We start from the raw sequence: 27,491 nt of genomic DNA, 5'->3' as shown, positions 1-27,491 counted from the left end.
TCCTGGGACTACAGCTGCCAGCACTCTGCAGCTCTCTCCTGCATACCACTGGTCGATACTCATAGCACTGTGTTCTACCCCCAGATCGTCCGCTCACTCCATATACCGAGAGTCTGAGGGGAGACAGGCCTCTGCTTGCCCTCTCCTTCTTTCCATAAATCTTCAATATACCTGCGAATGGAAGAACAGCTCCCATTGACCTTCCTTATTCACTTCAGCTGTAGGTCAGTGCTCTTGTCGCATCTCCTGCAAGGGAGTGTAGCTGTGGCTTCCCATCCAACCAGGAAGCTGTGCGGGTGTTCACATGACCACCCGCCAGGCTCCCCACTTCATTACTGCACCCCTGCTGGAATATTGCGTGTGTGTATACACCCTAATGCAATAGGCTGCACACGCCTATGCATATGGATTAGATTTAGATTTTTCTTCTGCTCACTCACTTGCATTTTGTAAATTGATAAAAAATAAAAATTATTATTTTTGAAAGCATTCCTACTTTACAGCATTTGTGCACACCTGCCTAAAACTTTTGCACATTACTGTATGTCTGGTATGTGTCCACATTCACATAGCATATCAAAAAATAATTTGCAAATAAAATATTTCTTATATTTAAGACAATATTTCCTAATATTTATATGATAAAACTTTCTAGTTGTTTCTTTGGAGCAGGCAGGCTTTTCAGAAAAAAGTAAAAGGTGATAATAAAGGGGGACAGACTCAGTTCCCGCTCATTAACATACCATGCAGCTCTGAGAAACAGAAGCTCTGAGATCTTTAAGGCCGACAGTGTTTAACCCCTTCATGACTGAGCTAGTTTTCAGGTTCTGTTCATAAATGACTGACACATTTTTGCTGTGTGATTCTTCCACAGCAGTAATATACTTTCTTACTAAATGTACCCACACATATTATATATTGTTTTTTAGAGGACAGATAGGGCTATATAATTATATCACATATGTGTACCTAACCCCTCACTTAGTTTGAATAAAATAAAAAAATTAGGAAAAAAACTAGAAGAAAACACTTTTTTCACAAGTTTTGATTATTATTTTTTTTTTTAGAATTTTTTTATATTAATTATAGTATAAAAAATATATTTATATATAATTTATATTTTCCTAATTTTGTTTTACACTTTATTTTAATTTTTTTACACTTTGTAAAAAAAATAAAAATAAAATAAAAAAACTTTTTTTTTTCTTGTCAGTTTATATCAAGCAATCACTATGACAGCTTGATAAATTAACTTTTTTATTTTATTTTTGGCTATTAGGCTGATCCAAACTTAGGAACAGCTAATAATAACCTTAGAGACTGATCCTGACTTTAGTCAGATTCAGATCTCACTAAAAGCTCTTTGATCGTGCCTAGACGATCAGAAATGATACATTTCACTCAAAAGATATACATTGTATCTTTTGAGTGAAATGTATCTAAACATCGGGCTCTCGAGCTGTCAAAACAAATAGCAGAGAGGTGAGGTGAGTCACTGCTGCCTCTCTGCTATTTTGAGCTGTCAAATACGGGATCGCAAATTGCGGTCCTCTATTTGCATGTAACGGCTTCATTCTTTCATTAATGAAAGGAAGAAGCTTTTACAAAAAGCTTAATTATTTCATTAATTAATGCCTCAATACTGAGACATTAATGAATGACTGTTAAATGCTGAGAATCAGCAAATACCGGCATTACAAAGCCTGATATAACTCGTCACGTACAGTGTACGTGGCCAGTCATATAGGCACAAAGTGACAAGACGTACACTGTACGTCTCCCATCACAAAGGGGTTAAACCTTGTTTGCAACTGATGAGATCTGCCAGCACGGTACAGACAGGGTTAATAATGGTAAACAGCAACTCCCTAGTGTCCTAGTGAAGGAGAACACTTCAAATTTTGGTGTTTTCAGAAGAAACTAAAAAAAGGTAAGCAACAATTTTTTAAAGTTATGCTATGTGAAGAAGAACATGTAACAAATATAAAGTAGGTGTCATCTCTAGATGGCTGCAAAAGTGATTTGTCAGTGCCTCTTGGGCTCCTCAGCATCGGGCTCCCATTTTAGAGATTAGCAAGGTTGCCACCTGGTCCTCTGTTCACACATTTGCTGGGTATCAAGTGATGTTCAGGCCTCATCTGATGCCAGCTTTGGGATAAGGTCTTTCAGGCAGCTCTTTGAACTGCAGCAGGTACCCAGTTCTGTTAGTTTTAGTGAGCCTGTTAAAATTCTGTCTGCTGTTGCCCTCCCCTTAGACTGCTAATGGATATCTCTACAGTATTTCACTTCCTGTGTCCCTCAATGTACTCCAAGAAAAGGATTTTACAGCGAGTACAAAAATCCTTTTTTTTTTAATTTGTTGCAGTTACATTACATTTACAGATCCCCCTCCCTACCCTGTGACTGGACAGTAAAAGGAGGAACAGAAAACTATTCCTCCTGTAGATGAACCATAAGCAGCACTGTAATCATTCACATCAGGGACGTGTGGTCAGGGGAGGCAGAGCCTCTCCTAGTATTATGTATTTTCCCCATTCAGATCAGCTTTTAACAGGTTACACAGCAGGGAAAGCCTCCCAGCTGTGTATGTCATGGACGGGGTGCTGCCTGTTAATTACAGGCGGTGCTGCGTCCGGCTTTTGACAGTTAAGAGTAGAGGCAACAGCCTCTACTCTATGTTAGAGGCAACAGCCTCTACTCTATGTTAGAGGCTTGAGCTATGTGGATGGTTTGGACCAATGGAAAAGCACCATTGGTCCAAGCTGTCCAATCAAAAAAACTCACTGAAGACATCGATCTCGATGCCTCACCAGTGACAAGCGAGGGGCAGGGAGGCTACTCCCCGTCTCCACCCTTCCCCACAAACAGCTTGGTGACCAGTTTGGGGCGGTGCTTCGGCGTGCTGGGGCGGGCAGGGGGGTGCCTCAGTCAGCATGGAAGGTACTGCATGTTACTGATTCACATCAATGTTTTTTTGCAGTGCGGTTTGAAGCAAGTAGCAGTATGACAGATGCAATCATTTGGGATCCGAAGTCCAGAACAAAGAACTGCTACACCTTTGTACAACCAGAAACCAAACAATGAAAAATCCTCTTTTTACTTCGTTTTATTTTGCACATTTTACTTTTTTTCATTTCACAGAAAGTTTAGCTGCATATTTTCTCAGTTTGCATCCACGCAAATTTATACTCCGCCAACCAGTGATTTTATCTGACGGCTCTTCGTTTTTTTTTTTTACATTTTTTTTTTAATTGCAGTTTTTTTTCGTATTTTTTATTATTTTTTTTTTATTTTAAAATGAGTCCATCAAGGAAAGCTCTAAACCCTTCGACGCCACCTCCCAATTCCCGATCCTTCCCATAACAAAATGCATATTTGATGCTTGGGCATTGCCGTTAGAACCCCTTCACCCCCGAGGTCTTAGACAATGTGGCACTGTGGGGGGGATTGGGATGTCGGGACACATCGGGTACCACCTGTTCACCGAGTGCCTTATTGCTGTGTAAGACCTATAGAAAAACCTTTTAACACAGCTCTTTAGGGAGCATTTGCCCCAGCTCAGAAGTGAAGGGGTTGCGTTTCGACGCTCTTTTCTTCCCAGTTTTGTTACATTATCTTCAGCACGCTACACACAGGGACGCTGTCCTCAAACTCGCCTGCCAGCCGTTTCGTTCACTCTGCGTCCCCCTTTTGGCATCACACACTTGGGGGTTTTAGAAGCCAATCCACAATGGTTCTCGGTTCTGGAGGTGCTGTCTGAGTGGGCTGGTAACCTGTCTTCACTGTAGAGGAAAAGATGTGTGTAAAACAACATGTTCATAAGTAATGCAAAAACAAACGTCCCCATACCTACCACTATGCTGTAATTAACAGCCGTTCATAATCCTTATGAAAAAGTGACAAGGATTTATCCTATTTAAAGTATTCCTTTACTTGTCACCGCTTAAGAATAGAAACTGCCACTCAGGATGCAGCCAAAACCTCAAACAGTGCCATGTCCAGTGGTTCTATACAGGATTGGTTCTCGACTAGTATTCCATATAAACGGGGGTACTTTTACTGGTTTCCTTAAAATGGATCAACATTTGTTAAGATTGAGACACACTAAATGTTAGTATAATCTATAGCCCCCATCAGCAGGTCTTATTTATTGCCAAAGTCCACCATGGAGCAATTCAGAGGATTTGGTTTGTTAAATAATGGCTATAGTACGTGTTTACTATAATCGTGAATACTGATTACCATGCCTGGGGCTTCTCTGTGTTATTGTGTGACTGATATGGACTGGATTTTAAGCATTAGGTAAGCGTGCTCTAAGCACTGATCTCACCCATAACCATATACAGGTAGATAAGGAGAGGAAAGGAGTCAGCATAGTCCTTATTTGGTCCAGGCTTTGTTAGTGGTATGATTATTCACCTGAAAATATTTCCACTGCCAGCTTTTGAATATCTAAAGGCTAATTCCACTTCAGCCAAGGTTTTGTACTGCATGGTGAAGAGTAAGACCCTCCAACAGGGTTTATACTACTAGGCATGTCCCTGCCCTTACTGCCTCTGTGACAAAGTGAGAGTTTCTCACCATTTACCACAAAAAAATTATTTAAAAAAAATGTACACACACACACACACACACACACACACACACATATATATGAGAGATTGTAAGCCCTCACAGGCAGGGCCCTCCTTACCATTGTGTCTTGAATTGTATTGTAATTATATACTGTATTGCAATTATGTCTTCCCTATGTTGTAAAGCGCTGCCTGCGCAAACTGTTGGCGCTATGTAAATCCTGTATAATAATTATACGCACGCACACACTTTCATGACCCTTTCCACAAGTCAGTGTCAATACACTGCTCCACTACAACAAAGGGCTGTTATGGTGGCGTTATCCTCCACCAGGAAATGTTGTCTATTGTTTCATAAATGTGCTCTCCTTTAAGTTCCAGATTCTGGGCTGAAAATCTCGGCTTATACTCGAGTATATACGGTATCTGTTTTGCCTTTTGAGACACTCTCCCACACCTCTCAGGCAGAACCTAGTACACAGTACTACTCACCATAGAAGACAGGCAAGGTGGTTTAGGAGCGCAGCTATCGGAATAACCTCGTGAAATCTCTGAGAGCCCAACACACCTGCTTACATTCCTCAGCACTGTAATATACACAAAAAGCAATGAAAATACAATTGTTTCACAAGTTTTCTTTTTTTAGTTTTACATACAAACAGTGTTAATGTAAATCAGCCACACTGACATCATTGTGTGCTGTAGCAGGCTTTCCATACTGCCTGTATCTTAAACCCCTTTCAGATGGGCAGGTCCGTCCGTTTTTGAGGCGGATCTGATCAGAAGCCCAATGTTAGTCTATGGACAAACGAATCTAAACGGATGTCTGTTTACATAGATTACCCCCACCAAATGTCCGTTTACTTACAATTCCCCATAGTTCTAACATAGATCCAATAAGTTCAGGTTTTTAAAAACTGGACGGACACGGATGCCACAATGGTGATATCCGTTCCAAACTGCTCTGATAGGCAGTGCATCTGTGCACGAATCCCCTGCTGATCAGAACTGACAGGAGCCTGTGTGAAAGGTGCCCAACAGAGATCAGTTTGCCTTACCTTGTGACTTGTTTATGGAAATCTGTTAACTGCTTATGTGTTACTGTAATTGCTCCTCCCGACGTCTCCTTTGGTAAACCCTTCAATGACGTTTCCAACCATCTACAAAATGTCTGAAAAGAGATGGAGAAATTAAATGTTATAAATTTACATTCATGCTGAAACTATACTACTACTACTCTAAAAAAAAAAAAAAAAAAGGTCATATCAGAACAGTTCAAACACCTGCAATGGTTCTTAAAGTGGAACTAAATTCTGATGTATTCTAATCGGTCCAAATCTGAAGGCTGTTCTAGACCACATAGCAGACAAAAAAAAAGCATTTCTGGTAAAAAAAAAAGTCAAAAGGTTCCTCAAAAAGTTTTTTTTTAGGGCCAAAAGGAATCAAAGCCAGATCGCTTAGGATTCGAATCAGAAAAAAATCTTTGCAATGTCAGATCTAAGGCCAAAGGTGGACTTAACCCTCCTGGACAGTCCTTGAAAACCCAATGACTCACATGGACCAGTTGGGAGGGGGGGGAGGGGTTGGTTGGTGGTGGAGATTGGGGCTCTTCCTGCCACAGTGGTCCTCCCTTAGACTTACTGGTAACTCTGTTTCTAAGAGTCTTTCCAGGACAGCAAAGTTCCCTCCTATTGGTGCTGTTTGTATGGTTTATTGGTCTTTCAGCTACGTTCCATTTCTGGGGAAAATACTGATTAACTATCTGGCAGACCACCTTTTAAAGTCTGCTGAGTTTGTGTTTCCTGCCTCTGGGGGTAGAGTCATGCCATCTCATGTGCTGTCCTGAAAAGACACTTGGAAACAAAATGACTGGTAGGTCAAACTCTAAATTTTTTGTTTTGCCAGAGTCCTCCTGAAGGCTTCAATATAACCAAAATGTCCAAGAATCACTATATTCCTGTGTCCATCAATAGACAAGAAAAAAAACATGGTTACACTTGAATGTGGCACAAGTTGTCATAGGTTAAGGACATCTATATCAGATTAAAAACTTTCTATAATTACATATATAAATTATGCTTTTCTTACCGGCCTGTCAAAAATCATCATTTCCCATATAACTTCAGCCACATCAGGCAGTGTATAGGGGGGGAGACAGAAACAACAAGAATGGAGAAGCTGGCTGACCAGCGGTTGTCCAAACTGGTTCATTACTTGTTCAATCAGATCCTTCCGTACTTCAAAGTTCTCCTCATGCTGAGACAATAAAATATAAGATCAGCTACAAGTATACAGTTCATAATGCAAATGTGTACCTTAAAATAAAACCCAAGCTTTAAAAAAATAAATGTCCATGTCATTGTGAGTATCGGTCTTCCTGGTTTGATATTATTTTCATTAAACCATATTACACAAGAAGGTGGTGCCTCTGGTTTGTTTTGTATAAAATAAGCAAGCGAGTGTTTGTGTGTGCGCGCACGAGCGCAAGCTGGAGTTGTGTTTTAAGACATTTACAACATATTAACACAATAAAACATGCAATAGTTGTTTAGATACGTGAAGAAGACGACTTACATCATTTGCTACCCCAGTGTGTATCAGATCACGCAGAAACTTCATGACGCTACAGTTGGCATCCCGGTGATCTAATGTAGCGGCAGCAGTAGCCCATTGCAATACATGAATTAGCACCTGACTTCTCAGAAGGATAATAGGACATCGCTGTATGAACCTGAGAGAGAACAGGAAATCAGCAACCTTGCACATACTTATAGAAACACAACATATAACTGGCTACAACTATTAATAGGAAATTATAAATTGCAGATTGTTGATCTAGGAGTATTGCATGCTCTCTGGGGATCATGAAGGTATTTATTTCCTGTTGAAACAATTCGGACTGTGCTTTGTAATGTTTTCTTTTTTTGGCTTCCTCAATCAACTGTGGGTTTAGGGTTCTAAAAATGCAGGCATTGTCTTTTGCTTGAACTAGATAGGCAAATGTCTTTTTTTCAGTCTATGAATCCCTGCAGAAGGGAATATGTAGGCTGTCATTGCTGGGACCTCTCTTAAGGTGCCCACACACCTTGCGATAATCGCGGGTAATCCCGCAATCATACGATTATTGTAAGGTGTGTGGAAGCCGTGCGACCTCTACTACTGTAAGGTCGCTCGACTTTTATCTTAGGAACATGTTCGAAAGCCCGCCGAGAATCGTACGATTTTCGGCGGGTGTGTAGCATGTTCGTAAGATAAAAGCCATCGGCTTGCGATCATCGCAAGTAAGATCTGCCTGTCCAAGATAGCCAGATCGTACGTTATTTTTAATTAACTTACAACCATCGCAAAGACTTTTGTCTAGCGATGGTTGTAAGGTGTGTGCCCAGCCTTAATATAAATGCTAGTTGCCTGGATGTCATACAGATCCAGTGGTTTCAACAGTCTGGGTCAATGACCTGTAATAAAATATGCAGATGAGAAGTTTTGACTTGTTTTGGGTCATCCACTTAGTATTTAGGTCAGACGCAATCAGGAAACATTTTCAAAAGGAGGTCAGCAAAGGCAGCCAATGTATTTTTCGAAATCCAGTTTTATTTTTACTTTATTTATTGCCAATAGGTTAACGTGCACTAGCTATGAGGATTAGGATATAAGGGGACCCTGTTAACTACATGTTTGAGAACAAACAGAACAGCACTCATAAGTTATAACATACAAAGATAGTGGTTTTAGTTCTAGTAAATGCAAAACAGCAAGGTAACGAAAGTAGGCAGCCATGCCCAATTAGGAATAGGGGAGAGGTGACAGCAGTGCAAATGTGAAAAACCTCTTTTTTTAATCAATTACTTTTTATTAGACTTTATACAACAGAAATCAAAAAGAGGAAAAAAAAAAAAACACCCAAAAAATCCAAATACAATAATAAATGAACAAATATATAAACCGCAGACAATTCAGATTACTAGTGTTTGTCCCACACAGAGGATTGGTACATACTACTGACATGTACCGATCCTCAGAACGGACGAGCAGTGAGGGGGGGAGAGAGAGGCGCCGGCTATCAGATCCTGGCCGAGCGTCTCTCTCTCTCCTCACTGCTCTGCATTATAGTGACAGCGGCTCTGTCCTCCGCCCTCCCCCGCCGCCGGTTCCTTCACGTCTTCTCGGATCCCTGCTGGGGAGAGCAGCGGGGATCCAGAGAAGCGGCGGGAGGAGAGGACATGGCGATCTATGGTAGATCGCAATCGACTGGTAGATCGCGATCGACCTTGTGGGCACCCCTGCCATACAGCATATACCATAACACATTAGGACAGGTGATTTGTTGACCAGACTCCACTTTACCTGGTAAAGAGCCTGAAAAGGTCATCAACGGTGTCCGGGTGATTACGGAGTCCATTTTGCTGCTCCAGGAGTTGAAAGGTAGGAACACAAAGAGCCTGTACATGCAAAGCACAAGAGTCAATGTAAGCACTAAGCCTTTATAGAAGATTACATATTACAAAAAATAGGAAATAGTAAGACTGCTGAAGCATTATGGGTACTGAACAAATACATGTTTGTAATGTCGCATCCCCCCAAACATCAATGTTGAGGTAGACATTCGGGTCATTACACAAACCGAAAGGGCTGTGCAGATAGGGACAGTGGTAATAATGGGTGATTTTAACTAGCCAAAATTTGACTAGTTTACCTTACTGCAAGACTATTTCATGGGGCAAGTAAATGTCTAGCCTCAGCTATGTGTACATTTAACCTTAAGAGCCAATTTTTTCTTTGCACATTCAGGGTAATGTGACAGTGCATCCTAGGAGCCCCTTCCCAGCAAGGCATATTCAGCCATCCATGCTCAATTGCCACCTTTCCCCTCCATCTGAGCCCTTTGCTTCAAAGGAGCAGGGCTTCTGGGTATGGGGAAACATGTAACCAACCCCATATTACAGTGCTAGGGCCTTAACAACCTATCAACAGGCCCCAAAACTGTCATGTTGGGAGACAGTGAGGTAATTTACCCAGGTAAGCACCAACACCATTCGATACTAGAGCTTACCCATGGTTACCAATATAGTAAGCACCTTAGCAAAAAAATAGGAAGTACTTGGAAGGAGCAAATTTAACCGGGTGCTTAAAACCTCTGTAAAGAAAAATTTAAAAAAAGCAGCTGCAAAAGGGAAAGTCTTTAAGGCCTTGGAAATTTTAAACGGCCCAAGATTGGAAAAAATATTGGTAAAAGCAACAGTTTTGGAGTTCTGCATCAAGAGCTGAAATGGTCTCCTTTATTTAGAAGTATTAGCAATAGAACTGCAAATAACTGAATCATTTCAGTCATAAAGTCTTGCATGACCATGGTAAAAAACTTCAGCCCAAAGAGCAGAGGACAGAGCCAAAGAGGACAGGTGAGAGTAGACTGCAGACATTGGCACCATTACTAAGCCTGCAGCAAGGGGCTGCTGAATAATTAGTAGAAAGTTGGCTGAGCACACCTGGTACAATGGTATTGCACCAACTCCCCTTTCCAAGGTAAGAGGCAAGTCCTCAAGTATCCAGGAAACCCAGACAGCTGGTAGCAGGTGAGTGTCAGATGGCCAGAGGTTACCAAAGTCACTAAGTGGACAGCAGGAACGGATCAAGCAGGAGCAGAAGTGGGGAGATGCTTACTCAATAAATGAATGGCAGCAAAGAGCTGGGGGACACAACCAACACCACCCAGCAGATGAAGATAGAACTCAGTTCCAAAGCACTAACCCCTTCCATGGTAAAAACCTGCAGGAACAGGAAATAATGTTGCCCAACAACCGAAGAAAATGAGGTAGCTCCCAGTGCTCAGCCTGTCTGGCCTACTCACTCAGCGAGTCCTCAAAGAAAGGGCAAGCACTGAGTTAATGCCAGAGACTCAGGACCTGGAAAGTATTCCACAGAACTGAGTCTAAAAAGCCCCCTATGCAGAAACCAGTGCCCTAAGGTCACTTCGAAAATATCCAATTCAGCGGGGTCTGGATGCAGTCCAAAAGGCTGAGGACCATCACACCAACTGCCGATCAAAGGGGAAATTTCCAGTGGCAGTGTAGAGAAAAAACTCTTGAAGGGGGGGAAATTCAAAAGAAAAAAGTGCTAACAGAAAAGCCGTCCCCTCCCTTTGACGCTAGCAAAAAAACCCACAGGCTTGCTGTTAGTAGAAGGAAGAGTTATCCTCGGCTAACCCACAGCTTTTTTGTTTGCCAACGTGCAATCCTTCTATAGGTAGTTGGGAAGTGTTCCTCAATGGACGACGAAAATGAAATATACTGTACGATAAAAACGCCAGCATAAGTAAACTGAAGGTTCTGAAAGAGACCCACCTGCAGCATTTCAAGCAATCCTTGTTGGCAACCTTCCTCCATCCCATACTCGTCCACCAGGATGCTACCCAGATACAGGAAACATGAATGTTGATGAATCTGGTAGACGTTAACCATCTGAAAAAAAATATCCACAAACATAGATGCTGCAGTGCCGTCCGTCCGTTTTTTTACTACGGGCGGACGGCAAGAGGTTAAACTCGATGAAATGTGTTCCCCAGATATACATGACTTACAAGTCGCATACATTTTAATTTGACAATATATATTTACCTCTCAATGTAAAAGAAGAATTTGGTCGCACTCTGTATACCACTTTCAGTATTTTACTAAAGAACACACAGCCTCGCCAAGTCCCACTTAAGGTCCACCCCACTCTACGTGTTTCACCCTACCGGGGCTTAGTTGTAAGCCCTGATTGGGTGAAACACAGTTGACACTGAGCGGTGGTGACTGCTGAAGTGTGGACATGCTCTAACTGGTGGGAACTCCTTTATGTTTCCCCCTGCTGAGCCATGGCGGAGCAGTGTGTTCCGACTGATTGTGTTGAGGATATACAGTATATTTGTTATACAAGATTAAACTATGGTAAAAATGCAATTTAAATGCAAAACACCAAAATGTCTAAGCACAATAGAACTCAGGGCACTACAGTAGTAGTAGTAGGTTGCCAAGTTATTTGGCTTAACCCTTTCGCTGCCAAGCCCTCCTGAACGCTTTTAACCTCAGCTGGCCACACCTTTTTTACATTTTATTTTTAACTGCAGCTTTTAGGGTTTGTAAAAGACCCCCCCAAACCATATATTTTCCGAAAGCACAGGCCCGGTAAAATAAACAGATGGTGCTACTAATTTGGTAGGTCATGCGATAATTGCTCAATTGTTTGTCAAATCAATATTAAACCGATAAAAATACACAATTAAATTGATAAAAGCACACTAAAATCAGTAGCGGTGCACAAAAAAATTGTTTTACGACTAATTCTAAAAGATAAAACTATTGAGAGTTAATAAATATTTTAAAATTGCACCTATTTGGGGGAACGGTAAAAAAAAAAATTAAGGAACGCAAAACTGTAAGTAAGCGACTTTTGTTAAAAATCGTTTGTGCATCGTGTTGGTGTGTGTTGTGATAAAATGATACAGGCGTATATTTAATCGCAATAGGGATGCACCGCTACTGTTTTTTCAGTATCTAGTACCAATATTTATATTTCGGTACTCGCGGATACCGAGCGCCGATACAGGTACTTCCGGTAGCATGGAGCCGAATTCCTGGGCAATCAGGAAGCTGGGCAGCGTGCCATTACCTGCTGCACGGATTCTTGATTGCCCTGGAAGCTGGCTCCATGGTGTTTGGCCGGGAAGCCATCAGTCAGTCACCGCTCCCCGCAGGGATTTTCCCCTCAGTTTCTCCAGCACTGACTGGAAAGAAAGACAGGGGAAGGGGCAGAGTCAGCTGTCAATCAGGCAGCAGGCTGGATCCGGACAATATTGCTGGAATCTTTCCCGGCTGCAACGCGGCTCCGCGCTGTCAGCATATAGAAGGCAATACATTAGTAAATGTCCTCCTGTGACCCTTACTGTTTCTTTTATAAGATCATGTCAAATACCTGAGTAACAAGAGGCTGCAGGAGTGCAGCAGACCCTTTTCCAACACAGCGCACAGCAAAGCGCAGACATCGGCAACATCGCTCCACAATTCTGTTGTCAGCACGATGCTTGTTCAAGGTCTCGGACATCACAGGCCATATCTGAGATTGAAACGACTATTATCACCAACAAATGGACAGGACAGCCATCAGAATTTTACAGGATAACTAGTGATCACAGATGATACACATTACACAGCCTTACACAAAGTGGGCAAGCCCACCTTTAGTTACTTACTTCTTGGATGACTTTTTGGCATGGGTGAGTCTGTCCATTTTCTACTGAGGGAACGGTGTGCCTTAAAATAAAACACAAATCTATCAAGAGGAATGCTTTGCCTGCTCTACTTCAATACAAATACAGAACCCAAAAGCACACAGACTTGTACACGGCATTCACCAAATGGCAATAACAAGTTTAAATCGTAGTTGGTTATATCCCATTATCTAAGTGTCTTTAAAAAGAAAAGAACTCTATTGCATAACAACCAATCACAAAGAAACGTTTTTTTTATGTGCAGACTGAATTCTGATTTGCTGATGTTGAGCAATGCAAACAGTTCCTATCAAAAACCGTTATGAGCAACTATCATTAAAACAGCAGCACGTAATGAATTCTTTAAAAAAAGAACTGCTGGTGGTATGACACCTACCTGAAGATGACTGCCAGTCGGTCCAGAAATAGCGTGGGGTCAGAGGACAAGCCATTATTAGGGTCTTGGGAGAGGAGCTGAACAGAGAAGTAGGGAATATGTTTCTTGACACGTTACAAATAATTACATACAACCACTGGGAACTGCAGTTCACCTTGACATTAGCTACTCTGGAATAACGGGTAACAAATACATATGTACTTCAAAAAGGAAACCAAAGTTTGCAATGCAAGTGCTCACTGATCATTTTCTGATCTTACTGCCCAACCACTGTTGAAGGAAACACTGTCCTGACAGCTTAGCTTTCACAAAACTAGAGCTAGCCATACATGGCTGTAATTTCGTCCGATTGTTGCTAAAGCAGTCAAAATTTGGCTCAACAACCTTTGATTATAAAATTGAAGGAGCCGGGTTTGAAAATTGTTGGCCGAACAGTATCTGCATCTAATGAAATGCAATTGCTGTTCTGTTATACAGAGTGTAACGTTAGCCAGAGGTTTTGGCAGTCTTAAAGGGCAAAAGCAGACAGAGTGATATATATTCCCCCCACTGCTTAGAGCTGATGTAGAACACTGTGGCTTTACCACACCGGCTCTAAGACCATGAGCTGAACGATCACGCAAGCTCCGATTGCTCAGCTCTTGGTGACTTATCACTGCAGAGAGCACTGACTGTCAGTCACTGCTTCCCACAGGAATTCCTCCCTCCGCTCTCTAAGGCAGGCAATATTGTCAGGAGGCTTCCCTGCTGTGGCACGGTTCTGCACCATCAGGAAAAAGCAGGCAATAACCCACTATCTGCTGACCATGGGTAAAGTAAACCCCCCCCCCAAAAAGGTGTCTCTAAGTGAAGGTGGAGAGCCTCTATCTACACTGTTTAGCATGACATGCTCCCACTGTTAAGTGACTCCGTGGCCTGAACATGAGAAATCTCTGCCACGTACGGCTATCTTAGGATTAAGGCTTTGGTATAAGCATAGGTGGGACAAATTAAACTGGCTAAAAAATGATCCTATATAAAAGTAAGGCTAGCAGTTTTTTTTCCTATTGATCTCTATATCAGTTGTAATAGCTGCATGGACTTTTATATGTAGCCCTCCCATGCAGGGCATTTGAATTTTCCCTGTTCTGCACAAAGATAATAGCACCAGTGTATACAAGCACATCAATTACATTTCATAGTTCATGTACGTCCTGATTTTTTTTATTGCTATTTTTTTTAATTTGTGAATAACTGCAATGCTTTGTACCATAATCCTGATTTCAGTGTCATTTTAGAATTAAACTTATGCTTTTTATCTATAGTAACATTTTTTTTTAAACTGAACACTGATCAAAGTAAATGATCAGTGAGCAAAAAAAAGAGATATCACAAAAAAAGCCTCGTTTGTCTTAAAGAAAACATTATACATACTACTTTATCTAAAATAATAACAGTTACTGTCAAATAAACAAGCTCATAGAAATGTCCACTTTAAATATATATCAGTAAAGAAAGAAGACCATTTAGGAGGAGCCAAATATAATCACTTTTACATGCAACAAAATGCTCTCACCTTCTTAAGGGCTTCGACCTGGACAGAGCACAACTCGCTCAAGCATTCGGTGATCTTGTCCAGAGGTAAACGTGCAAGGACCAGTGCAGTGCCTGATGTGGGGGAAGTGGGTCAGTGAAATGCATTAACACAAAGGGTTGCATAAATCCCAAGATACATGGAAATTAACCTTAAACATTACAGAAGCCATGCAAATTTTAGGAACAATTTCTAGAATGTATCTTTCTGGCTCACAAACATTACTAAAAGGCTCATATTTTGGATATCCTGAATTTTACTTGCATACCTGTGTGCATTACCTGTATTTGCAGTCTTTCTACATATTTGGATCTCAATTCTCTAACTGTATTATTCACTGTAGAACCAAGCAGACATTTCCCTTATCCCAGATACTTTTTGCACTGGTGTTTATCACCAGCGTACAAGACTGATTTAAAGGCACAGAACTAGCTGTTGTAAAGTCTCCCCCCCAAAAAAACAAAACCTTGTGAAATCACTTTCAGAATATAGAATAGCTTCAAAGACTTTGCAGGTGTTTCAGGCCTGCAAGTACAAGACAAGTACCTTTCAATGGAAGCACACTCGCACATCTGATTATAGGGATTTACCAACTCTGTGGCCTGCGTATGCAACCAACTACTCAACTTTGAACTGGGCCTTGTGAAAACTCTCCGAGAACTGTAACGGCTATCACATGTCATAACTGGGCCACATCATGGCAATAATGGTACATTGCTGTACCTCTCCCACTTTCTGCTAATACAAGCCCACTCATACTTTAAAAGGTAACGCCACTTTAAAAATATAAAAATGAGAAAACCATTATAATTTAATGTTACAAAAAATTACCTTTCCATTAAAAACTGTAGCTGCTGTAATGTTCTAAATCGGTCACAAAAAAAAATGCAATATGGCGACCTGAAGGAGTTCCGTACAAGTTGGTGTATGGATCCCCCCCCAGAAATGTCACTTCCTGCTTCTGTGATTGGCTGACCGATTTTCCTAAAATTCTGCACTAAGACGGAGTATCTCATCAAAAATGAAATCCTGTTGCAAGGGTGCTTTATTCTTCTAAGGGTTAATTACTACTAAAGGGATGCAGACACGGCACCTTTCCCTAGCACAATGCCCACCAACTGATTATATCGAATTCAGACCCTCCCATTCAGGGATCAGTTTGGAAAGGACATGCTGCAACAAATGGCTATTTCTTCAGAACAGAAGCGGGTAGGAAACCAACACATTTTGTAAAAATCCTTGCAATGTACACAGATCACGCAGAGGGGATTGATTTTTTTTTTCTCTCTCAACAAAAGTGGAGTTACTCTTTAAAGGCTCTTCAGAAGCTGATTTTAAATTATATCTGGGCAAGTTTAAGCCTAGAATCACAAATTATACCACTCTGCCATCTAAATAAAGTGGTCATATTATGGGAGAGGTAAAAATCTTCCGTAGGATAGGCATAGCAATGAAGTGCTCCCCACTGGCAACTGAAAGTATTCAATGGCATTAGCCCAGGGATAAAACAATGATAAGAAACCCTATTAAGAAACAGTATGGGTCAACACCAGATACTTTCCCCTCACATCCAGCTAACCTGTTATTTCTTAATGTTTCAGTACAGCAGTAGTAAAGTTAACATAAGATCTGACAAAGAAGCTTAAATGTCCTCCTTTGCCATATACCAGGAAAGCTCAAGCAGGGAGTTTACTACATACTAGGGATGCACCGATACCGGTATTCCATTATCAAGTACGAGAACCGATATTTTTTTTTCGGTACTCGCCGATACCGAAAGAACCATTAAGGAAGCCAGGTGGCGTGTAATGACTCACCCCATGACTTCTTGATTAGCCGGGAGGCGTGCAAAGACTCGCCATTCGGCTTCCCAATTAGCAGGAAAGCCAACCCCATGCTTCTTGCCACTATGTGACGAGTAAGCATAGAGCTGGCTTTCTGCCCAATCAGGAAGCCGAGTAATGACGCGGCGCCCGGCTTCCTGATTGGCCGGAAAGCCGGCTCCATGCTCCTCAGTCATGAGGTGACGAGGGAGCGTGAAGCCAACTTCCCGGCCAATCAGAAAGCCAAATACTTGTATCGGCACCGATACTAGTATCGGTGCATCCCTACTACATACAAAGCTATCTTTGTTGCATACATTGTCAAATATTGTTAAAGATTTGTGTAATAAACACTCTGCAGATTCCATGGTATTTTTAACTTCAGTAACATAAAGGCTCAAACCTTTTAGAAGTCCAACAGAAGCCTCTGGTGGCAATGAGAAGGAGTCCAAAGACCGAGCGATCTCCAAAAGACCATTGAAGTGCTGCGCCATGTGGTCCCGGCAGACGCAGCAAATGTTCTGAATGGCTTTGGCAGAAGGTGTAGACAAGGTTGGCTGGCACAAGCCCTTCATTAGGTAGGACAACACAGGATCTAATGATATCAGTGATAAAGACAGGATACAATTTAAGAAGGACAAAAAAAGTCTCTATACATATGCCTGAAGGAGGATCTTTGTTGCATATTGCAAATGTTAAAAAGAAAAGGAATGAAGAAGAGGATTGGCTGCCAAGAGTAACCACCTACTCTATTGCGCCACACACTTTCACACAGGTTTCGCAGTACATTCTTCTTACAGTAAACCCCCGTTATCCAGCACCCACGGGGATTGGTAGGTGCCGAGTAACTGTAGTTTCTGGTTGCTTGAGAGTTAACTAGTAACTGAAGCAACCACCCCGTAGCGCCCCACTAACCCCCAACTGCCCCCCTCCGTGTAAACAAAGAATTTCCCTAGCAACTAAATACATTTAGATGCTATTTACATTTTTTAGTGTGCATCAAGCCACCGGCATAAAACAAAATTGGAGGACGTGTCCTCGATTTTTTTTCCCACCGGTTGCTTGAATGTCAGATAAGGCGAATATACTGTACTATAATTTTTTCATTTTGGAATAGCAAAAGACTGAGAAGATATTAACTACAGGTGAAGATTAGTTGAACTAGATACCAACAAAATAATACCTCTAGCTTCACTCACTGTGTGAATATAATTCTGCAGTTGAAGAACTAAGTGTAAAGTACAGGAAATAACCAACAGGTCACAATATACAGGCTCCAATTGTCAGTATTTTGGCTGCCAAAAGTTGCCTGCATGGCTTAAAAAAAATCAGAACTAAAAAGTGGCCATACACTGTGCGAATTTCCTCAGGAAATCGGAGCGGATTATAGGAAGATTTCCCAACCACCTCCTTCAAACAGAGCCGGCAGCCAATGAGCTCTGTTCTGTCAGAATACAAAGGAGACAGCGAGGACTCCTCCATCAACGCGCTCATAGCATTGGAGGAATCTGCTCCGCTAAATCTACACACTTAATAATCAGCACATGACGATTATGTAGTGTACCAACCCTCTGTCACAAATTCCCAAATGGTTGCTATGGGCTCACAAAAAAAAAACTTTCAAGCTAAAGACAAGATTTTGATATGGATGTGTTGCTGCAGTAGTCGTATACTGTTGGGATATACTGCTGCTTACAGGAGGACTGGACATTGGCAAACAATTGGCAGGCCAGCTAGGTATAATCTGTCTTTATTCCCAGGATGCCTCAACATGTAGTAAGCCGTACCAGAGCATGATCATAAACACCGGGGTGGAAATTGTGTCCCTCAATGGACTCCAAAAAAGGATTCTACGGTGAGTTAAAAAAAAAAAAATCTTTAATTACTTAACCATCAAGGGACACAGAAAGTCATATACTGTCGGGATGTCCAAAAGCAGTCCAATTGAGGGGTTGGGCAATAGCAAACTGCGAGCATGCCCAATGTGACAAACACTGGTGACAGTGGGCTCAAGCACTGCCTAAAAGGCCAACACCCACAGCTGGCACAGGATGAGGCTGACCCCCCCTTCCCCAACTGGTAGGAAGAGGATTGCACCAGGTAGTAATAGCACAAGAACGAGACAAGAATACTCACACTAGTGGGGAAGACACAGCATGAGGGAAACCCCTAAACATAGACAATAACAAGGGACTGGTCACTCTGGTCCAACAGGGAGATAGAACATCACCAGCAATTTCCCAACACGGAAGGGCTCACAGCCAAAGTGTGATTAACAACAAGAAGGAATATATCTTCAAGCACTGGGATTTGGCAGAGAACCTGAACAATGTCCTAATAAAGGAAGCTCAAAGTCTTCCTAGGCTAGAAAATGCTCTAAGCCACAGCTCCCCTGACCCAGAAGTCCAAGAGAGGAGGAGGTACATGACTGCAAGAACTTGCAGGCCAGGCATTCACCTCACCCAAGTAAGGGCTATCTAGGAAGAATCCTATGAATGACCGATTCAAAGGCAAATCCAAGGTGTGATCTGTGCTCCCTGTGAACTAAGTTTGATTCCCAGAAATAAGCACGACCAATAACATGTACAATAGATCTTCCTGTACAAGGATTAGAAAAAGGAGCAAAACGAGTCATTCCTGTTTTGTGCAAGTCAAGCCCTTCGCTCAAGGGCTTTTTTTTTTTTTTTAAAGATAGCATAGATTGCTGGGATGGAAAAATTAATTCAAATAGCACACAACAAAAAAAAAATCAGGATACCTTCACGTGGGCCTGTTGGCTACATTTTAGAACTGCTCCTGCATATACTTGTGTAATGGAAGAATACAACCTATAATTCGGTTATCAATTGTATGCTCTCTTGAAACTTGTAACCTGGCTTTCCAAAACCCCACACGGGAGACCAAATTAGGATTCCTAATTTTGTCTTCTCTCTTATTTCTATTCTCTGATCTCTGTGCCTTTCTGACCATTTTCTCACTATCATTTGCACTTTCTCTACTCTTCTGCTAGCAGCGCTTTTCCCCCAATTCACCCTTTTCCCACTTAATTGCTTGCCCCTCCGACCCTTTTATTTTTTTCTCTTCTATAACACATTCCCAAAAGGGAAGAAAAATAAACGTGAGAGTGAAGCTAGGGTCCATATACCAATTACAAGCCATCTTGATCGATAATGGGACAGAGTTACATGTTATGTCAGACAACTGTACAATATAAAAGCAATCAAGAATGATGAGAAGCAATTGAGAATCAGAGCCGGCTCCGATTCTCAATTGCTTCTCATCATTTTTGATTGCTTTTATATTGTACTGCTATAATATGCTATTCCTCACCTTACTGTGATGCTTATTTTGTCTATGTTATCCCACATGGCTTATTATTCTCTCTCTATGTTCAATAAACTTTTCTTATGGAAAAGACTCAGGAGCCTAAATCAGAGTCAGAGATGACGACTGCGACTTGTGGCGCTCCATGTAGCTCTTTGCAAACTGAGCAGTAGAAAAGTGCATGGAACACACGCAACACTGCACCCAGCAAATGGCATTAGGTCTCTGTCCCTGAACATTAACCCCTTTTGCACTAAAACCAGTGGAAAGCAGGTACCAGAAGTACTTATAAACGGCCTAAGTTCTGGTGCTGAGACAGATTGGCCTACCCACAGAGTGAGTCTTCAGAGAGAGGCCAAGCACAGAAGAAGTGATAATGGCTGTGGACCTGGAAAGCATTTATTGAAAGCTTACTTGTTACCAGAACAAGGACTGGAAAGTGCCTGATGCAGAACCCAGTGCCCAAAGGTCACTTCCAGGTTAGCCCTGCATGTCCACTCAGAGATGTCTGGGTGCGGCACTCCAAAACTAGGCTGGGTAAAGGCCCATTGAGATATCTGCCATTGTAAAGAGCAGCTCAAACAGGGATGTAGCAAAGAATCTTGATTGAAGAAAAAAATTCAAGAGAGAGAGAGAAAAAAAAAAAAAAAGCTAATAAAAATGGTTAGACTTTCCCCGGTAGAGCTAAGGAACAGCTGTCCATTCTCCTATGACACTAGAAAAAAGCTGAGGTATGCTGAGAATAGGACGGGTTATCCTGGGCTAGCCTGCAGATTTATTTATTTTTTTCAGTTTCCAGTCCTAAGCAGCATTACAACCTGACAGTATATGCCTTTCTGTATTCCTCAATAGACGACAAAGAGAAAAAAAATCAAATTACCAAAAATGAAAGGCATACTGGACAGAATAACACACATTGTGTTATCCTTGAATGTATTGCTATTCTATTATATTCACACAAAAACAAATGTATTTCAAAGCCAACGTTTAGGGACTTACCAAGAAATTGAGGGTTTCGGTCAATCACCTCACTCATCTCCCCTACCAGCTCTATGCTAGTGTAGCGCACAGCAATGTGAACAGACTCAGGAAGTCTGACTACTGCCTCTAGGACTTCTAGTAAAGTTGGATTATTCACTCTGCAAAAAAGAAAATAAAGAGGATGGAGAGATTAACAAATATTCAGGCGCATATGCAAACCCGGATAGGTATTGATATATGCTGAAATATTAATATTATTGTTCAGATTAAGTCAAAATAGGTGTGTAGACACAGGAAAGGGGAAGGTTTATTAAAGGAGAACTATGGGGTCAGTGTTTTTCCCCATAGTTCTCCTTGGGGTAACGGGAGGACACAAACTAGCGCCCTCCCGTTACCCTAAGCTCAGTATACCGCGAGCCACAGCTCGCGGTATACTGAGACGCCGCACCTGGAGCGGATCCCGACTTAGATGACGGGATCCGCCCAGCTGCGTGAGTGACAGCTGGCTCTGCCTATCTAGAGGCAGAGCCAGCTGTACCCGCCCCCTCCCCCGTCCGTTCCGCCAGTCAGCGCTGGCAGATCGGAGCGGGGAGAGGGGAATCCAGCCCCTCCCCCTGTCACGGCAGAGAGCCATGACAGGATCGAGAGGTGAGGGAACCCGGTATGTGTTCCCTCACCTCCCGATCTACTGAGCCGACCTGTGACAGTCTCATTGTCACAGGTCGGCTTAGAACTATGAGGCGAGTGGAAATCACTCATGTCATAGTTCTCCTTTAATTCATTAGAAGTTAGAGTGGATCTGCTGGATTAAACACACTATGTATAAAACTTGAAGATTTTATGGACCGGAATATTTCCCTGTACGTTGTGTACAATATTTTCCATGCAATTGTACTTTTTTTGTTTGTTTTTTTTACAAAACCTTAATAAAATAATTGAAACAGAAATTAAAGTGGATCTAGCACCGGATACACTTGCACATTAGGGCACATTTAAACTTACAGGTGTGCTCTTCTCCAGTGCTGTTGGAGTGCTCTTTGGTCCTCAGCACTGTCCCTTACCCCATCTCTTTCAGGTTCTCAGAAGTCTTCTTAGGCCATTGGGTGGCCAATGTTGATGCATGTGCACAGGAGTTACATACTCCCAAGCGCCAGGACCCTTCATCGCATCTTAGGGATGGCGTGAATGGGTTGAGTGTGTACATCGCACAGCGCTTGCTTATTTCTAAAGGAGAACTATGAGGTGAGTGCTTTTCACTCACCTCATAGTTCTAGCCGACCTATGAGACTGTCACAGGTCGGCTCAGTAGATCGGGAGGTTAGCTAACACATAGCGGCGTTCGCTTACCTCTCGATCCCGTCACGGCTCTCTGCCGTGACTGGGGAGGGGGTGGATTCCCCCCTCCCCGCCAGCGCTGACTGGCGGAACGGATGGGGGAGGGGGCGGGTACAGCTGGCTCTGCCTCTAGATAGGCAGATCCAGCTGTCAGTCACGCAGCTGGGCGGTATTCCGGCACAATTGTCGGGATCCGCTTCAGCTGCGGCGTCTCAGTATACCGCGAGCTACAGCTCGCGGTATACTGAGCCTAGGGTGACGGGAGGGCGCTAAGGGGAAAACTATGGAGAAAAGCCTTAACCCCATAGATCAGGTTAGTTCTGATAAACCCATTCTAACCCGATCGCATCGTAAACCAAGGAGTGTACTTGTGTACCGTACTGCCGTGGTCAGCAGCCGACAGTACACAATGGGGATCAATAGCCAGACTGGTATTGGCTATTTCAAATTGCAATAGTTAATAGCAGGCTGGCTAGTGAAACCCCGCCCACTAAGAGGAGTAGACCTAAGAGAGAAAGCTCTCTCTCAAGTACGCTCTTCTGTTTAGTGTGCTGGTGCGATAGCCAGCCTGCTATTGCTCTCGGTTGTTTACATTCACCTTCCGGCTGCGGAAGCGAGCTAGCTAGTGAATGGGGAAGCAGAGTATCTCGGGGATGGTTGCTTGAGTTGCAATTAACTCTCAAGCAACCAGAAACTAGTTATCTGGCAGCTACCTATCCGTGGGTACAGTACAGTAAACTCCATCATAAATGCGAAAGAAAGTAACTCGTTCTATCGCAACCCGAGGAGTATCTGTAAAGTTAAAATCATTGTCAGGTTTGCTTTCTGGCTGTCTCTCACACGATATTTACCTCTACTTCCTGTCTTGTACATACAACAGGAAGTAAAAGCACTCCAAAGTAAGGGAAATACATTCTAGGACAGCTGTCCTAAGAACAATCTATGCCAACGGATTCACACAAAAAAAAAAAACCCCACAACAGAAGTTCCTAACTTTTCGCCCTCGATGCCAAGTAAAAAAAAAAAGTTTGGGCTTTAGATACAAGATAGATATTTATACTATATTTGGATACAAAAAAAGTGCATTAACATTCAAATTTATTTCAAAGACCCTCCTCAAATTCATGCCTTTTATGAAATGCAGGCAAGCAGCATGTAAAATGAATCAACAGCAAAACACATGTGCGTGTCAATGGGTGTGACACAGGAGCACACAAAGTTATTCCATTTGAAAACATGGAAGTATAAACCTAGCCCAAAGGGAATCTGTCTTGGTGCATATTTAGAATCCACTATTACAAAAGTAGACATAGCAGATTTGACTTATAACAGCTCAAAACTACATGGGTACATGTCTAAAAGCCCATAGCAAACAATCCAAGAAAAGACAAACAGGCGATCAAACTGAAAGAAAAAATAAAAGTAATGCTTACGGATCTATACTTTTAGCTATTGAAGCCATTATAAACAGCACCGCCTCTGTGACTTCCCAGGGTGGATTCCCATCTTTCAGAGTAGAATACAACTGCATGGAAAGGATAAGACATATAAATGAAAATAAGCATCATTAGAACAATTAAGATAATCACTGAACATTCTTGATGTAAGATAATTGTTATAGACCTTCTTTCTTCTTGGACAATTTAATTAACACCGTCATTCCAAGCTGCGGTGGAAAGGGAGGGCCTAAGGAGGGTAATTCAATGTAGTCGGTAGAGTTTACCTAAGGAATAGAATGCTGCTGACTTAGCAAAATAAATGCTGACTCTGCAAAGTGAATGTAAGTAATTAGGGTAAACCTGAGGGTGCTTTGAATACCAAAAAATAAAAATATCAAATAAAAATATAAAAAAAAAGAATAAAAAAATAAAATAAAAAGAACAAAAAACAGAAATGTTGCCATCATATGATCGGGTATCAAAAGTGAACAAAGGTTCATTTTAGTGACCAACATTCACTCTGCAACGTGAACACACAAATGTAATCAAACAGCATTTAATGCTTTTGTAAATCCATCCCAACAGGTCAGTTTGAACAGGCAGCCCTACTCATTGCAAGGAATATAAAAGGCAGAGATATAATTATGGTTAAATTACATACCTGAGAGAAACATTCTATGGAGCCCACCAGAAAGATCAGATCCTTTACCAGGTCTGAAACTCGCACACGGAACTCTCCAAAGTCATCTGTTTCTTCAGGAACCCCTTCCTGTGGAAAATTAGTTTATTATACATCAGCACCCAAAAGAATCATCTGTCAAACATTGTTAAACAAGAAAATGGCAAATTAAAATTCTAAGTAGATACAAAAGACACAAATATGCTGCTTCCTTTTCACTGTCCAGTCACAGACTGGGGCAGGTAGTGGGCTTTGTGGGCTGAAGGTCGCTGGCCATCATGGCAGAAAAAAAAGTACTATGGTGGAAATCTCTGGAAAGCTGGCTTTGTTATTGTATCCTTTAATGGGCTATTCATTTCATCTTGTTATTTTTGGTTAGAGTTCTGCTTCAAATAAAACAAAGAATAGCTCTTCAAGCAGACCTTCAGTTTCAGTTCTTAAGTTCAAGGGAAAAGGAGTACATCATGCTACGAGTACTTAGCTGCATGCCCCTCACCCCATGGGTGCAAGTACTGGTGTAATCATTTCAACACAATGCATGCCATCATATATAGCAGGATTTCAACACTACGCATGTTATCATATATGGACATAAATATAGTATAGACCCATAGATTCCTGAAGTAAAAATGGAATAAATATATGCCTATATATACACACGATATGTGTACCGTTTTAGTGCAGGAATATCTGGGTCTATATTTAGGATTATATATGACATGCGTTGTGTTGGGATCCTGCTTGTTTTACCTATGTCACTGCCAAGTGTGATGCATCTTTAAGAGATTTAACCCCCCTCAGCTTTACATCAAGGAATGATGGGTTGTCTTAACTTATTTTTTGTTTTAGCATTGAAGGGCTTAACTCACCAGGTATATGTGAACACATGTAGGAGGGTTTTGTCAATAAGCGTTCCCTTGTTTTTGTAGTTATTGCCTTTGTTTTTGCGATTCTATTGCTACGAATAAGGTCCCTTGGTGGACAGAAACACGTTTAGCAATTTTTGTAGCTGCTTTTGTGCCTTTACAATAAAGACACGCCATTAAGCCAGCTCGTTTCCCTTTATTTTGCTGATGGGGTCCGGCAGGGACTTAGACTGAGCACCAGGGTTCCCATGGAATATTGGGTCAGAGAAGGTAAAGCAGTGCTGGTGTGTTGCACTGTTTGGCCAACACTTCGTACAAAATTACAAATGTAAAAATGGATCTGCTGAACCATCATTTGGCCATCATTCAGCGTCAGCAATGCCTGAAATAGACAGTCTGCGGGGTCATTCTACCCTGATTTTTGCAGACCCATGAAACAACCTAATTTCTAAAGGTGCATACTACTAACAAACAATGAAGAGCTCTATAATGAATTCCAACCAAAAGCATATAAAGAACAACATAGCATGACAACTTACATGGTCAGGATCGAGTTGACAGTGCCTAGCTAAGGCGTGGAGAAGCCTTTGTATGTAAGGTTTAAAGATACTATTCAGCACTTGGTCATTTATTTTATAAAGATGTTCTCCCAGTCTGTACCAAAAATTAAAGGAGATTTCAACTACCTGTTGAAAAAGCAGATTAAAAACGGTGAGTGCATGAAGGTAGGTACAGCAAAGAGATTTAATATGCACAACTAGCTGAATACAAAATATACAGTATATAAGAACAACAATTCGGGTCAATAAATTGCCGTAAAAATGAAAGAAAAATCTACTTTTATTGTGAATGTTACAAGTCACTGGAAAGAAGCTGTACTTTGCAACTATAAGAAACCTTCTAGAACGTTTAGAATTATTATTATTAGAAACCGTTTCAATTAAACTGGCACATGGCTTTTAAACCTCCAACCAGCCACATTTTCAAAACCTGTGTTCCTCTTATACTAGTGAACATGCAATACCAGTTCAGCTCATTAGCACAGCAACATGATGTCATGTACGTTCAGGAGGATTCCTAGAATAACTCCCCAACTACCAAAAGAGGACTCCTCCTCACCCATGCAGTTCCAGGTTTCATGAAACAGAGATCTACAAGAACCAAATTGCACCTGTTTCGTTACTTGCCTGGGGAAATCTGGTAGCACCGACAACCTTAAAATATGGATTCCACTCCATTTTTTTTTTTTGCTATACTTCAGGACACCAAGCAGCAGGATAACTGGAAAGCTCCAAGAGGTTGGAACCTCTACAAGTGGCTCAAGTATGAACAGTTGTTCTAAGCTATTCTTGGCAGGAACTTATAGGTTCAATTTTTTCTTTCAGTTTGATCGCCTGTTTCTGTCTTTTATTGGATTGTTTGCTATGGGCTTTTAGACATGTACTCATGTAGTTTTGAGACGTTATAAGTAAAATCTGCTATGTCTACTTTTGTAATAGTGGATTCTAAATATGCACCAAGACAGATTCCCTTTGGGCTAGGTTTATACTTCCATGTTTTCAAATGGAATAACTTTGTGTGCTTCTGTGTCACACCCATTGACACACCCAATTAATGTCATGATGCTACTGTCTGTAGGAGAACAAACATTTAAGGTAAGCAGGGCTTAAAGGAGAACTGTGAGGTGAGTGAAAATCACTCATCCTCATAGTTCGAGCTGACGTGCGACAATGAGACTGTCACAGGTCGGCTCAGTAGATCGGGAAGTGAGCGAACACATCCCGTTGCTCACTTCTCGATCCTCTCCCTGCAGAGAGTGGTGACTGTCAGGTGCCACTCCCCACAGGGATCTCCCCCCCCCCCCTCATTCACACAGCTGGGTGGTTCTCGAAAGCATTGTCGGGATCTGTCCCAGCTGCGATGGTCTCAGTATACCGCGAGCTGTAGCTCACGATATACTGAGCTTTGGGTCACGGGAGGACGCTAGTATATGTCCTCCTGTGACCCCTAAAGAGAACTATGGGATAAAAAGGTTACCCCATAGTTCTCTTTTAATGAAAAGGACAACAGTTGGAAACACCACAACTTCAGCACATTCACAAAATGTTGCTATTTCATATATTGTAGTACAGGGCTCAAAATTTCCACTCGGGAGAAGCGGCCCGGCCGTCGGAGTCTGCGGTGCCGCTCCAAGAAGACATGGGGGCACAGGACGACATGGGGGCACAGGACGACGTGGGGGCAGAGCACGAGAT

At 41.9% G+C, this 27,491-nt stretch overlaps 1 protein-coding gene across 2 annotated transcripts in view; it reads right to left on the bottom strand.

Moving 5' to 3' along the window:
- Positions 1-3,088: 3,088 nt before the first annotated feature.
- TNPO3 (transportin 3) overlaps positions 3,089-27,491 on the bottom strand; it is a 62,089-nt gene continuing 37,686 nt past the window's right edge. The window contains exons 8-23 of one of the 2 annotated variants that reach the window (XM_018557083.1): positions 25,776-25,922; positions 24,353-24,460; positions 23,686-23,777; positions 20,936-21,075; positions 17,016-17,207; positions 14,772-14,863; positions 13,217-13,293; positions 12,802-12,862; positions 12,525-12,680; positions 10,913-11,029; positions 8,919-9,013; positions 7,149-7,305; positions 6,663-6,830; positions 5,633-5,745; positions 5,067-5,161; positions 3,089-3,782 (exon numbers count right to left, since the gene is read on the bottom strand). In XM_018557083.1, coding sequence (XP_018412585.1) covers positions 5,101-5,161; positions 5,633-5,745; positions 6,663-6,830; positions 7,149-7,305; positions 8,919-9,013; positions 10,913-11,029; positions 12,525-12,680; positions 12,802-12,862; positions 13,217-13,293; positions 14,772-14,863; positions 17,016-17,207; positions 20,936-21,075; positions 23,686-23,777; positions 24,353-24,460; positions 25,776-25,922 — 1,776 coding nt within the window. In that variant the 3' untranslated portion in view covers positions 3,089-3,782; positions 5,067-5,100. The remainder of the gene's footprint in view (positions 3,783-5,066; positions 5,162-5,632; positions 5,746-6,662; positions 6,831-7,148; positions 7,306-8,918; positions 9,014-10,912; positions 11,030-12,524; positions 12,681-12,801; positions 12,863-13,216; positions 13,294-14,771; positions 14,864-17,015; positions 17,208-20,935; positions 21,076-23,685; positions 23,778-24,352; positions 24,461-25,775; positions 25,923-27,491) is intronic. The other variant, XM_018557085.1, reaches the window with a different exon arrangement.

The sequence above is a fragment of the Nanorana parkeri genome, unplaced genomic scaffold, assembly GCF_000935625.1.
Source record: "Nanorana parkeri isolate BGI_ZX_2015 unplaced genomic scaffold, ASM93562v1 scaffold265, whole genome shotgun sequence".
Taxonomy (NCBI): Eukaryota; Metazoa; Chordata; class Amphibia; order Anura; family Dicroglossidae; genus Nanorana; species Nanorana parkeri.
This window is presented reverse-complemented; position numbering and strand designations above follow the sequence as displayed.